At 36.5% G+C, this 13,649-nt stretch overlaps 1 protein-coding gene across 1 annotated transcript; it reads right to left on the reverse strand.

Annotated features, from left to right (window-relative positions):
• Positions 1 to 1,811: 1,811 nt before the first annotated feature.
• On the reverse strand, positions 1,812 to 13,008 carry LOC139966946 (long-chain specific acyl-CoA dehydrogenase, mitochondrial-like). The gene is made up of 11 exons (XM_071970452.1): positions 12,990 to 13,008; positions 11,260 to 11,369; positions 10,511 to 10,558; positions 9,528 to 9,656; positions 8,981 to 9,121; positions 7,935 to 8,099; positions 7,010 to 7,076; positions 6,541 to 6,705; positions 5,870 to 6,094; positions 5,275 to 5,402; positions 1,812 to 3,733 (listed from the first exon to the last, which is right to left on the reverse strand). The coding sequence occupies exons 2-11, from the start codon at positions 11,361 to 11,363 to the stop codon at positions 3,553 to 3,555; spliced, it is 1,353 nt and encodes a 450-aa protein (XP_071826553.1). The 5' UTR covers positions 11,364 to 11,369; positions 12,990 to 13,008; the 3' UTR covers positions 1,812 to 3,552.
• Between the last annotated feature and the right edge of the window lie 641 nt (positions 13,009 to 13,649).

Below are 13,649 nucleotides of genomic sequence, written 5' to 3' on the forward strand. Positions count from 1 at the left end.
ACCCGGCCGAAGAATAGCATTGATTTTATGATATCCGCTTTTAAAATGACGCGTGACTGTGCTACTAATTTGAAAAGAAGTTGACACCATTAACTTTTCACATTGAAGGTCTAAAATAAAATGGCTGATTTAAATATTAAACATTTAAGTGTTATAAATGGGAACAGAAAATGTAAATTGGTTTTAAATCTTCTCTTTGGAACGAACTTTCCATTTCACGTTCGTTACTCTCCCTCCCTCTCTATTCTCAAGAGACAACTTAAAACATTTCTGTTTGATTCCTGGTTTCTTTTTTCCTTGGTTTCCTGTGTCAATTTCCTACTTTGTAAAGCGCTTTGAAACGCTGTATTAAGCGCTATATAAATGTAATTTATAATAATTAGGCTACTATTACTATTATTATACCCTATGACGATACTGCGGGTGTTTTCCCTATAACAATGTATATTATCCAATTTATTTATAGACGCTAACATTATTTAGATTATCAGTCCCACTTATGTTATGTTAGGTTATGTAGCTTATTTAATTAATATAGTAGGAACATTGGTATAAAAAAATACGTTACGCGACAAATACAATAAAGGACGTGAATACAGGCCTCGGTCTATAATAGACCTATACTAACTCTGTTTATTGTGTGTATAGTTATAGGCATATATACAACAGATGTTCCATGCACACAATGATTGGTGATTAGCTATAGGTTGAATTGAACGGTCTTCCCCTTTCCTTCTCCCCATTTTCTTAACGGTAGGTGTGTTGACGAAGTACGTACTTATCCGCTTGCATGCATATCCAATTATAATAGGCCTATATTGTGTAAATCCAACGCCATGTTGCAGGCTATACCCATATTTCTTTCGCTCAGTTTTCACACATGTATGCAGCAAACAACATTTTTTCCCCCGTTGTTTTGTTGTTGAAAATTCCAACTGATCTCACAAGTTACACGTAAAGTCAACAACAATATTCATATTACACCTATATGTTGCATTAGGTTTGTTTGCAAGGCACTTGAAAACATATAATGTTTGAGAATCGATTGAGAAAACGGCTGTAGCTGAAGTTACTATATCATTCATATGTTGAATCATCAATCCTCAACATCTGGTTCTGTGAAGTTTGTAGACTTAATAGACTGAGTCTGCTTGGCGGAATGTTACATTTTTTTCCCGAATCTTCTAATCTGATCAATTTTCGCTGTTCTTTAGAGAATCAATACCTCCCCTTGGTGACACAGTTTAAACGACAACAGAGGAGGAGGGAGGAGGGGAGGAGGGGAGACGCGGGTGGATGAGGATTGGAACGATAAGGATGGGGGAGAAAAGTAAGGGAAGGGAGGAGGAAGGGAGTAGAGAAGGGAAGGGAAAAGAAAGGGAGGGAGGGAGGGGTGGACGAATAGGAACAGTGTCTGATAAGTGTGAATATCCTGTTTCTATCAGGTAAATGATCATATCTGTTTATATGCTGTCAGTAGGATTGCATTCACATGATTTTAATTTACGGTATGCACAGTGGTCCTTGTATTAGAAAGTCAGTGGCCCCAGCTGGTTGGATCATACGGTAACTCGTACCGTGGGCAATGCATATTCATGAGATACAGATGTTCAAAACATGCGATTGGCCGAGTGCTGTTGGTGTTTCGTAAAACCAGCAGCACATTCAAGTGACGTCAACCTCACTAATTAAGGGAAGCTGCCTGTTTCTCTTCTTAATGACAAGATTGGCGCTGTTCTCACGATCATCATAACCCACACCATATAGGTTATACATATTCATGAGATGCGAAATATGAGCTACAGTACACATACACTTTAATTGGTTTTTATTGTTAACAAAATATTTGCAGACAGAGATAGCACAATAAAATTTCAGGTTAAAGAGATATATCGTAAAGTAAAACTGTTTTGAAGTTAGATAATGGTACCTTCTACTTCATGGAAGTCACTGAATAGGGCGTATTGGTTGAATGATTACGTAGGTGCCACTTTATGACAACATTGTGGACACAACGCTTCATATACAGAGATATACGTGTTCTTCGAATATGACTCATTTATAAGGTAATGTACGTACTCGATGTGATTTCTAATTCACTCGAAAAACTTATAACAAACTAATATATATGTGATTATTAAAATCTTCTTTCTGTGGCCTTTTCGTCAGATATTAGCTATTCCTCAATGTAGTACTATGGCACTTTAAGTTTTCCGTATAATGACCGTGCAGATTTTAAGCAAAGAATAAAGGACGTTTCGGTCGATGAATCTCACCTCCTACGCTTCTCTTTCAAAGTCTCTCATATACTAGTTAATTATTTTTAGTAATACTTCCTTTTTTCACACTGTTACCTCCAAAGAATGCACTTTAAGAGAATGTAAAGACCGCAGCTGGCAATGTGAAACGTGTATACGGTAAATGCAGCTCTATTTTACATAAACAAAACGTACCCCAGCCACCATATTTATAGTTCTTCTACTTGACACAGATTGGACACTAATACCCATGACATAAACAAAATGTACCCCCTTACACCAGCCACCGTAGTTAATCTACTTGACACAGCTTGGACATTAATAGCCATGACCATAGGCGTAGGAGCCCAATTTGATGGGGGGGGGGGGGGGCTGTAACGATTTGCCCGAAGAAGATAACCAAAATTTCGTTCAACATGTTAATGTACATTTCATATAGGCTTTTACATTAGTAATTGCGAATTAGTCGGGCAAGCTTAGAACTTTATTTTAATTACCAAGGAGATTTTTTACTAAGCTTTTCATTTCCTTTAGCTACATCATTACAATGTATTTTCTTTCAGTTGGTGCCCGAAAAATTCTCAGCATTTTGCCCGAATTTTCACAATTTTTACGCCTATGCCCATGACATAAACAAAACTTACCCTCACACCAGCCACCGCAGTTAATCTACTTGACACAGCTTGGACAGTAATACCAATGACATAAAAAAAACGTACCCCCTCACTGCAGCCACCATATAGTTAATTTACTTGACACAGCTTGGACACTAATACCAATGACAAAAACAAAACGTGCCCCCTCACTGCAGCCACCATATAGTTAATCTACTTGACACAGCTTAGACACTAATACCCACGACCATAGGCGTAGGAGCCCAATTTAATGGGGGGGGGGGAGGGGCTGTAACGATTTGCCCGAAGAATATAGGCCTAACCAAAATTTCGTTGAACATGTTAATGTACATTTCATATAGGCTTTTACATTAGTAATGGCGAATTAGTCGGGCAAGCTTAGAACTTTATTTTAATTACTAAGGAGATTTTTTGAACTATTCATTTCCTTTAGCTCATCATTACAATTGATTTTCTTTCAGTAGGTGCCCGAAAAATTCTCAGCATTTTGCCCGAATTTTCACAAAAATATTTATTAAGTAGTTAATCTACTTGACACAGCTCGGACACTAATACCCATGACATAAGCGAAACGTACCCCCTAACACCAGCCACCGTAGTTAATCTACTTGACTTAGCTTGGACACTTTACCCATTAAGACAACAATCAGTCAATTGATTCACTTTTCACTCACAATGTCCCTCGCAATCAGCTCCTTCATTATTTCATTGGTTCCTCCAACGATCGGCATTGCTCGAGCAGAATATAGTGCCCTGGCCACGGGGTACTCCCTCATGTACCCGTAACCACCGTGTAGCTGTACGCCCTCATCACATACCCTGTTAACCATTTCTGTTGTACTGTAAGAAAACAATAACAAAAGGTACAAGTTAAAACAGTATACCACAGATTGTTGTAGCGTACCTATACGTTAGCATCCGGGGCTTTCCTCGACCTCTTACATCCTCTCAGTCCCACTCCTCCCGACCTAACTTAAATCCAGACCAAATAATAATTGGTTTCGAATCTTCGCGCTGAATGTGCTTTAATATAGCGCCATACCAATAACAGAAGGATGGGGTATGGGAAAAATTAATGTACGGTCCAGTCTGTGTCTAAGGTTAGTTTAGTCCACCAAACTAGCACATGGAAAGACGAAATTATGCAATTAGACATAACTACCAATTAATTTGTCAAATGAAACAATACATAAGTAATTGCAAACACCAGTACCCTTCATGAATATTTAATTACAAGCTACATATTTATACTTCACACCCCTCATTCATTAACTCTGCACTGGAGAAGACAGTATTTGACCTTTAACCCCTTCAGCATTGACTTCAGTCGCCTTTGTAACTATTTAGTATGATAAGGTTGCTTGTTTATTCAACATTTGTCCATGTATTCATAGCAAAAAGGCACTTGTCGTCCCATTTGACCTTTGACCTATGACTTTCCATTCTGAAGGTCTTCAGGGCACCTAACTCCTATCAACTTTGGACTGAGAAAAATCGGTCTAGTGGTCAACGGGATTGTTTACATATATACGCAATGAAATTACACACCTGACCGTTGATATCAGTAACCATTATAGCCAATAGGAGATGCCCATTAAAGGTATGCTGTATTGGCCCCAAATATGCTAGATATTCAAATATGGTCACCTTAGGTCAAAATTCTTAAACTGTTTTTATTACAACCTTCGAAGAAATTTTCCTCACTGGGACATTCAATCATCTTGCGTGTTCTTTAAAAATGTTTGAAAACAATTTGGAAAGTAAAGACCTCCTGGAAAGTATTTTCTGAAACTTCTAGCAATTATAGCGTGCTATAATTTGGGGCCTATACTGACCACCTATAAACCTGTAAAGTTTGGAGGTCATTTCAAAGTTCCCCTTGGCGTTTACAGCAAAAACTGAATAACATCGACCCAGCAGTTTAGGTGGAATGTTTGACAAACAATTGCAAATGTAACACACACAAATATGGGCAGCTTTGGTACACTCTTCCAGATATGGACTTCCGGTCACTCTAGCATGGGTGTCGCCCTGAGTTCGCTAACAACGAATTATTATGTTCACCATGACAACCGTTGCTATGGCAACTGAGGCGGCCATAATAGGCTCCATTGACCAACCGATAACAGTCTCTCAATGACCACCATCACCCTTAATATTTATCATACCAAACGTTCTCAAAGAGGATCGGGACACATTTCCCCCTCCCAACACTCCTTACACTGGGTACATATCGGTAACGGGTCATTTAGCACCTGTTCCAGTATCTTGCCCCACCAATCTGAAACTCCTAGCGACACTGGGTTACCGCTACGTGATCGAGTAGAATGACTCGAGGTTTAGAACTCACCTTAATTTTCAATTTCTTTTGTATTTCTCACCTTAATTTGATCATTGATGCCGTTGTACTGTCCAGACGTCCTTCCTGGTACATCTGTATACCCATGTCCATAAAGGCCCTGTTCACACATATCTTGGTCTTAAGGGCAGCTAAACGATGTTGAATTGTCTGTGATGTGAAAATCAATGAGAAAAAGAACTTGTTTTCATAAAAAAAATCTTTAAGTTTTTTAAGAGCATTTGATTGATTTTACTATATATTTCGAGACATTACTTCAATATAGTATATGGAAGTATTTGGTAACCCGTTTTTTACTTTCCTTTGTATTTTATCCGTCAGTTGATTAGTCTGTCTGTCCGTCCGTCAGCTAATCAGTCTGACTGTCTGTCATATCGATATTATTTTTAAGGGTTATTCAAGCGTTGGTTACTTCTAGTTTCTGTTTTGCATTTGTTTAAGCGTTTCATAAAGTACTTCTCCTTCCAAACAGGACACCCAACCCCCGCCCCCTCCTCGATTTGACAAATTATGGTACTTGTTAGCACTTTCGCTTATCAACACTGAGCAGGAATACCCTCATTAAAGATGACAATAATAAAAATAAATAAAAAAAATACGCGAAAATTAACACCAACCTGAAGTTTTGACAAGGTCTTCCCAAAAGCCTTTCGCTGACGTACATAGTCACGTGTCGTTTCAAACACCGTCTCCGCCATTGCCTGTGAACAGAGGCCGAGCATCAACCGTTCTCTAGGGAGCTGGTTCATTAGTCTATAAAACCCTTTATGGAGCCCCTCCTCTCCACTTAACAGAGCACTCGATGGTAAACGAACATCGTCGAAAAATAACTCGCCGGTATCCTGAAATATTATCATTTACGGGGACACAAAAATGGACCAAAAGAAAAAATTTAAAATTCGCATATTATTGAAAGCTTCTTCTTAATCCCTAAAATAAGCAGCATATGAAATCAATGTTGAACTAATCCAGATCACTTGTATAGCTCACGTCCGGGTGTGTGTGTATATATATATATATATATATGTATATGTATATTTATATATATATATATATATATATATATATATATATATATATATATATATATATATATATATATATATATTCTATATATATATATATATTATGTATATGTATATTTATATATATATATATATATATTCTATATATATATATATATAAATATACATATACATATATATATATATATATATATATTCTATATATATATATATATATATATATATATATTCGATATATTCGATATTTATATAGTCTCTCTCACCGTTAAGTTTGCTCCCATTTTCGCCAGTGGTTTACTGTTAGTAAACCCAGGAGTTCCAGTTTCGACTAAGAACAAAGACATGGCGTGCGCCCTCTTTGTCGATTCTAGATCTGTGATTGCTGCCACCACTGTGAGATCTGCTAAATATCCATTTGTGATAAAAACCTGAGAATAAAATCAGCAAGATGGTTGCATTTGAGTAGAGTATCGTCAGAATATAGTTAATCAGTACACAAAGGCTGCGTACGGTATTTATTAACTAGACTACTTCTCGTTGACCAAGCCATGTAGAATGTAACACATGATTGTTTATACCACCCACTAGCATCCAACTAAGAGATTCGTGAGGGTAACAATATTTGGTTGAATCTAATTTGCGAGTTATTATACTATAGGCTACAACCGTTTAGTCTTATTTAAGAAACGTTATCGGAAGTAACGTTTTTACTGGTATATTTGGCATATTTACCTTACTTCCGTTTAGGATCCAATCATCACCTTTCTTCTTCGCGTATGTTTTCATCCCCTGTAGATCGCTGGGAATGAGATGTGAGGAAACAACTTTCTCTTCATATTAAAGACTGAAAACTACTTTATAGAGATAAAGAAAAAGTAAAGCTTATATCACTTTACCTCGATTGCTCATAACTGTCAAACTAATAGCTTTAACAGCCCTCCAACCGCTGAGGTAAGTTTTAACTTAAAGAGTAATTACATACGTGTACAAAGGATTAGTATAATGAAATGACCTATACACATTCTAATCAAAGCGACTGAACTATCTAGTCTAACATGCATTACCCTTTTTGTGCTTTCTTTATTGGTATGTAGGCCCTATATGATATTACCACGGTATCTCTGTATAGTAAGACCAATCTTTATAGGAGTAAGTGTCTTATAAGGAACGACTGTTTCTTATTTTAGACGATAATATGGTACAGGCTCCTTCGCAAAGCATATTTCTATAAATTTCGAAAACAAAATCTTTCGAATTCTAAACATGCGAAAAAGATACTCATCAAATAGAATATCTTTAGGTACAAAATTACTTTGCAGACCGTTAAGAAACACTGCTATTAGACCAGGTTGTATTTCTATACAACTTTTTTTTGAGAAATGATCGTTTTAATCATATAGGGATCAACCATTAAAGTGGCTGGACTAATAAGCCTAACACTTAACCATTAGGTCCAGTTTATCGGTAGGAAAACAAAACCTATTAGCAAATCGTTTGACTTTTTTTTTTCACTTCGAGTGAATATTATTTCCCATGTCTCAGCTTCGCGTCTACCATTTCATGTCGATTTAAAGGTATAAAATAACAATGAAGCGATACTCGTGGAAGAGCGGCCATTTTGACTGAACTCATAACTGGTGGTGGCGTGCTCACATACCTTCCGGCTGATGGTTCCGTTAATGCTATAGCACCAACAATCTCTCCACTGACCATCCCTGGTATGTACTTGCTCTTCTGTTCTGGTGTACCGTAGGATACAATATAAGGCATTGTAAGGTCACTATGTGCTACAACGTTTGTACCGATGAAATGTTGGTACACTCTGTATAGGAATAAATTTCACACATATCGAAAAGAAAAAGAAGATATACTATAGTGAATAAATGAAACAACATCGCTCCTTATAAACTGCCGTATTTTAAATCTATTTTGCATTCACCCTAAGCCTTTCATCATATTTCGTTTACTTACAGCCCACAATTCGTATACACTTTAAGAATACGTTCCTATAAATGCACAGTCTCCTTTCTGTTGAATAAACACTTTCTAACATACATAATATTATACACAAATATATATATATATATATATATATATATATATATATATATATATATATAAATATATTAACTTTGGCGTAAGTTCAATTCCCTGATCTGTAACGCATTTGTCATCCAGTGTAAGTTCTCCCAACCCTCCCGAACCGCAACACACATGTATACATGTGCTTTGAGGGTGAACTTTCGTAGAATGGGTCTAGTTCAAAATCTAAGAATAAAATAACTTAATCAAGTAGGTTAGGCATTAACAGGACCAGTGAGGTCATAGCATCTCTCTAATTACAGGAGCTCACGTGCTGATCTTTGAAGAATTTTGATGATATAAAAAATGTTCATGGGCAAAATGAAATTAATAGGTTACAATGGCCGCACGCAAAGGGTGCTAATTTGCCCCACTGCTAATCTCGTTGCGAGCAAAAGTATGATTGCAGCTAATTTTAGTGAAAAAAATCAGAAGAGGGGTCCGCCCCCCTGGGCCCCTCGATGGCCCAGAACCCAGTAAACTGTGAACAACTTATTCTGTGCGATATTCTGTCCTCACAGGAAAAAAGGTTCCTTGACCAATTACGTCATTATTTATACTTGGTTAAAGTTGAAAGAAGCTTTGATTAACTTTTCTTTTCTGGTACCGTAGTTCACTTACTGTTCTTCGATTACGATCGTTGATGTGATAAAATCGCCACCGACACCGCCGATGTCTGTCGGTACATCGACACCGAGATACCCTTGAGCACCGAGTTTACGCCAGAATACCTCCTTGTCGACATATCCCTGTCTCTCCCAACTAAAGGACAATGAATCAGATGAGTTGAACTATAGGTGAGTTGTAGTTGACCACAGTTGACCACAGATGCATAGGTGTTTATCGTACCGTTTAGCTTTGTGCTCCAATCAGGCTGTTTCTGTGTTAAATTGCATATTACCTACCCCAAATGTACAATTTTCTAATCTTACTCACACTCCTGGCGTAGTTCTATTGTAAGGACAGCATGAAAACATGTGTCATGGGCTTTGAATATATGAATGCTGGCTTGGAAGTAAAGCTTGTATGGATCAAATGAAGTATGAGAACCCCAAACAGTACTTACCAATATTAACCTATATAAGTATGGTATAATTAGTGTAATGAACTCGAGTAAAAGAGCAGGTTAAAAATATGCAGATACATTTTTAGTCACACTTTGACTTACCGGTCGTGATGTGGGGTTAACTCATCCCGAAAAAATCTTCTCACGTTTGCCCTAAAAATATCATGCTCTTCGTTAAATATCTGCCTGGTGCCAATGTCAATCAAGGAATCGGATTGACCAATCTCTGGTCTTGTTGTGCGCATGTCCAAGTAAAGAAAAAACAAGACAAAGTTAGGAAAAGTAATACTGGTCTCAATTCGTTACGGTATATATCTTATAAAGGTATAACATTGTCAGGAGCGCAACCACGAATTCTTCGGGGGGGGGGGGGGGTTAGCCCCCCCCCAGAGCAAAATCACTGTGATCAGCCCCCGCCATCACACACTGGCAGAGAGAATATTACATAAAATCATAATGTACGGTCCATTAATATATAATATGTAGCATATATGCGGTACGACCTAAACAGTCAAAACAATTTCAACGTCGTTTCAAAAGTTACAAATATCGCATCATTTTGCATCTAAGCGCCCTCTTTTTCACCAAACTTTCTCAGAAACCCTTCTCTTGGGCGACTTAACATCTTAAAGGAAGAAAGAAAGTTAGTTGCGCCTCTTAATACTGAATTAGTGTACGTCATGTAAAATATACGTACATATCATTATAAAAATTATAGTGTGTAGTAGATCGTAGGATATAACAATTTAAATGACTGCTTTCATTCGTAAATTCAACTTGTGTAGCTTTAAAATTTCCTTTAGTTCCTACGTGTCGTTTACGATATATGGATGTAATTCAGATTTTGTACTTTTGTACGGTGAATTTGAAGCAAAAAAAAAAAATGTATGACGTCATCATTGCATATCACAAAATAATATGTGCTTCTTTCTCTTTAATATGCAGTCTTTTGCCTGTAACTTTTGTGTGGAAGTTGGCATTATTCTGACGTTGATACATTTCCAATGACGCTGATGTATTCACATACTGATGTAAGCAACCTGTAAGCTATGAAATTTGAGGGAGCTTATTAAAGTGTTTCTTACCGTTTTTTGATTTGCTGAAGGATCGGGGAAGCAACTATTGTGTAATACCTGACGAGAAGAAAATTGTTTAGAGGATGATATATATTCAGTTCTGGTGTATTAATGATCGATTTTAAGTAATCTGCGGCATCAGTGTATGTTATACTTTTACACCACTCTTCGTTTCCAAGAATTTAAAGAACTACTAGCTCCTCGGTCAAAGTGGCTGAACAATTTAACCTAGCAGAAACACAGCTTCAGACAAGCTGACAAGCAGCCATACAATTCATATATAATATAATACAATGTAATATATAATAATATTAATATATTGTACTTGATCACTATCAACCTTGAGAGCGCTCAATACCGAGGCAGCGCATGATCTATATATATATATATATATAAATATATATATATATATATATATATATATATATATATATATATATATATATATATATATATATATATATATATATATAAATATATGTATATATATAAATATATATATATATATATATAATATATATATATACATATATATATATATATATATGTATATATATATATATATATATGTATGTATGTGTATGATCAGGGAGAGGTGAAGATAGCAGCGAATGAACATCACCCCTTATTACGAACGAACTATACAGTACAGTATATCTATATCACAACTGTAAAATAAATGTCGACAGCTTTGAAAATATCGACAGTTTTCATCAAGTCCGGCCTTATAATGTTATTGGACAGTGTAACATATTTACCTTCCATTTAGCAGGCTCCTGCAACCGGCATCGTAACAACAGCTAAACTGTTTGGACACGTTTAGGAAGAATTGCCCGTTTCTCTGTATGAAAGAAGCCGCCATTTTTGCCTGCAGGTCAATGGTAAACGGATTGTAATCAAATGTGACAATATATGCAAGTTTGATATTAAAGCCAACATCAACTATGTTTGCATGAGCTTTATCCTTATCTGACATTTGACGTTATATCATTACATTATAATGGAATCAATCCATATCATGTCAAGGATGAAAAAAAAAGTCTAAAGGTGAGGTTTACTCAAGGATGAACCTTGCCAAGCTAGTAAACTAATATGAATATAATACGTAGAAGGCTGTAGAATCGCTTATGTCATACAGCATGACAATTTATCAAAGATTAAAGGCATTGAAGACTCGCCCCAAACCGCTTGCCGCCCTCTGAAAAAAAAGTTAACTTTCCGTTGCTTGCAAGTGAAGTTTTTCTTGTCGCTACAAAATGCAGACAGTAATGAAACGTGATACCTTGATATCTTTTATCTAGACCTGAGATGTCCATCACTTCTATGTACACTGTGCTGTGGGTATTGACCGCAGCTGTATGTATTGACTGTACACTAGTGTCTAATCACCGACGGTAGCAAGCTGTGTGTGTATTTTCTGGGATCGATGGTGGTGTCTTACACTTCTGTTACACCTCATTCGAAACTAGGTCAGATTACCGGCGTGAGACGTTTCTTTGTGCACGAGTCTTCACACCCTTTAAAGGAAGGCTTTAGACGACAGCTTATACTCCGGATTTCTTATATGTGCATCAAATGATGTTGTAGAGAAGACACACACACCCAAATATCACCAGTGGTCTATCATGTGAAAGAGATAAACTTAATGAACACCCACCCCCCTCCTCACCCCACCCTCCAGCGGGGAGACACAAATCCAAACATCATCATTGCATGGTCTATCATGTGATAGAGATCAACTTTGTGAACATATTGTCCAAACAGCTAACGTAGATCACATTTAAGAGATATCACGGATTTAATGTTTCTTCACATGCAAGGCTGACGACCATTGATCAAGTCTAAATATTACATCATGGAGTCACATGTGCTTCATTCTTTGTTTATGTTTGTACTTTGGACAGAACTATAAGATCACAGTTCAATAAAAAGAAATATTAGATCTTTATTGTTTGTCAAGGTGATAACGTTTTCAGATAATATCAGGAATGCTCCCGCCTTGAATAAATTATCATGGGCTCCTCGGTCCAGGACTGTAGTTGTCAATGATAATCCACAGCTTTTACAGCTTATAATAACGGTATTTAACAAATATATCAGTTCATACAATCAACATAGCATGAAGACAAAAGATGGCGGCTAACATTTTCTAAGTTCTTCGTCAATTTTGGAAACCATGAAAATTGTATATGTTTTCATTGTTCTCATGTGACCGCGTAGCTGATCTATATCAGTTAGACTTGATAGTTCAGTCACTTTTATTGATGATGATCATTCAATGTAGTCTCGAATAATATGCTTACAATGCATTACAATTTGACAAACCTTGCACAAATGGAGTGTTAGAAGACATCCTTTAGATGTAACTTATTGGTACCATCTTTATATCAAATGTAAGAAAAGCAAGTTTGTGATATAATTCTCGTGCTCTCATTGGACAACCACTGTCACAGAAAGTAACAATATACGCGTATAATTGACATATTACCTTCTTCCGTTAAGGATCCAACCATAACCTTTAATCTTGGCGTATGTTTTCATTCCCCTGTAGATCGCTGTTAATGAGATATGAGGGAACAACTCCCTTAATACTGATCTATGAACCCAGAGGCCCCTAAAACCAAAATTAATCAAAGTGGCTGGACTACTAGTCTAGCACATGTTCTTTTTCTTTCGTTTATTAGACTATTGTATATCAACACTATAGCTCTGACTCATGTCAATCCTTAAAGGAGTAAAGCGTGTTACTAAATAAAATATTGATATCGTCTTTGTATAGCCTGTTTGCTATTTTAAACGTCTAAGACAAGACACATATCTTGAATATGTTGTATTCCGTTAAGAAGCATTGATATTTGGCTGGTTGTAAAGCCCTACCTAAAACTTATCATGCTTGAGAAATGACCCTTTCATCATATGCGGCCCATCAATTAAAGTGGCTGTACTACTTAGTCTAACACACAATTCAGTTCCTCGGATACGTCACAAAAGTCAATGGCAACGTATATAATAGCTATATGGGCTCAAAGAACATGTTTACACAATGTATTACAACTTGTCAAGGACAATGGATTTGTCTAATGTCATTCAAGAGTGATCTGCTGTTTCTATAAAGTTAATCATAAACATGTTTTAATTTATTATAATT

Source organism: Apostichopus japonicus, chromosome 4 (genome assembly GCF_037975245.1).
Source record: "Apostichopus japonicus isolate 1M-3 chromosome 4, ASM3797524v1, whole genome shotgun sequence".
Classification (NCBI taxonomy): Eukaryota; Metazoa; Echinodermata; class Holothuroidea; order Aspidochirotida; family Stichopodidae; genus Apostichopus; species Apostichopus japonicus.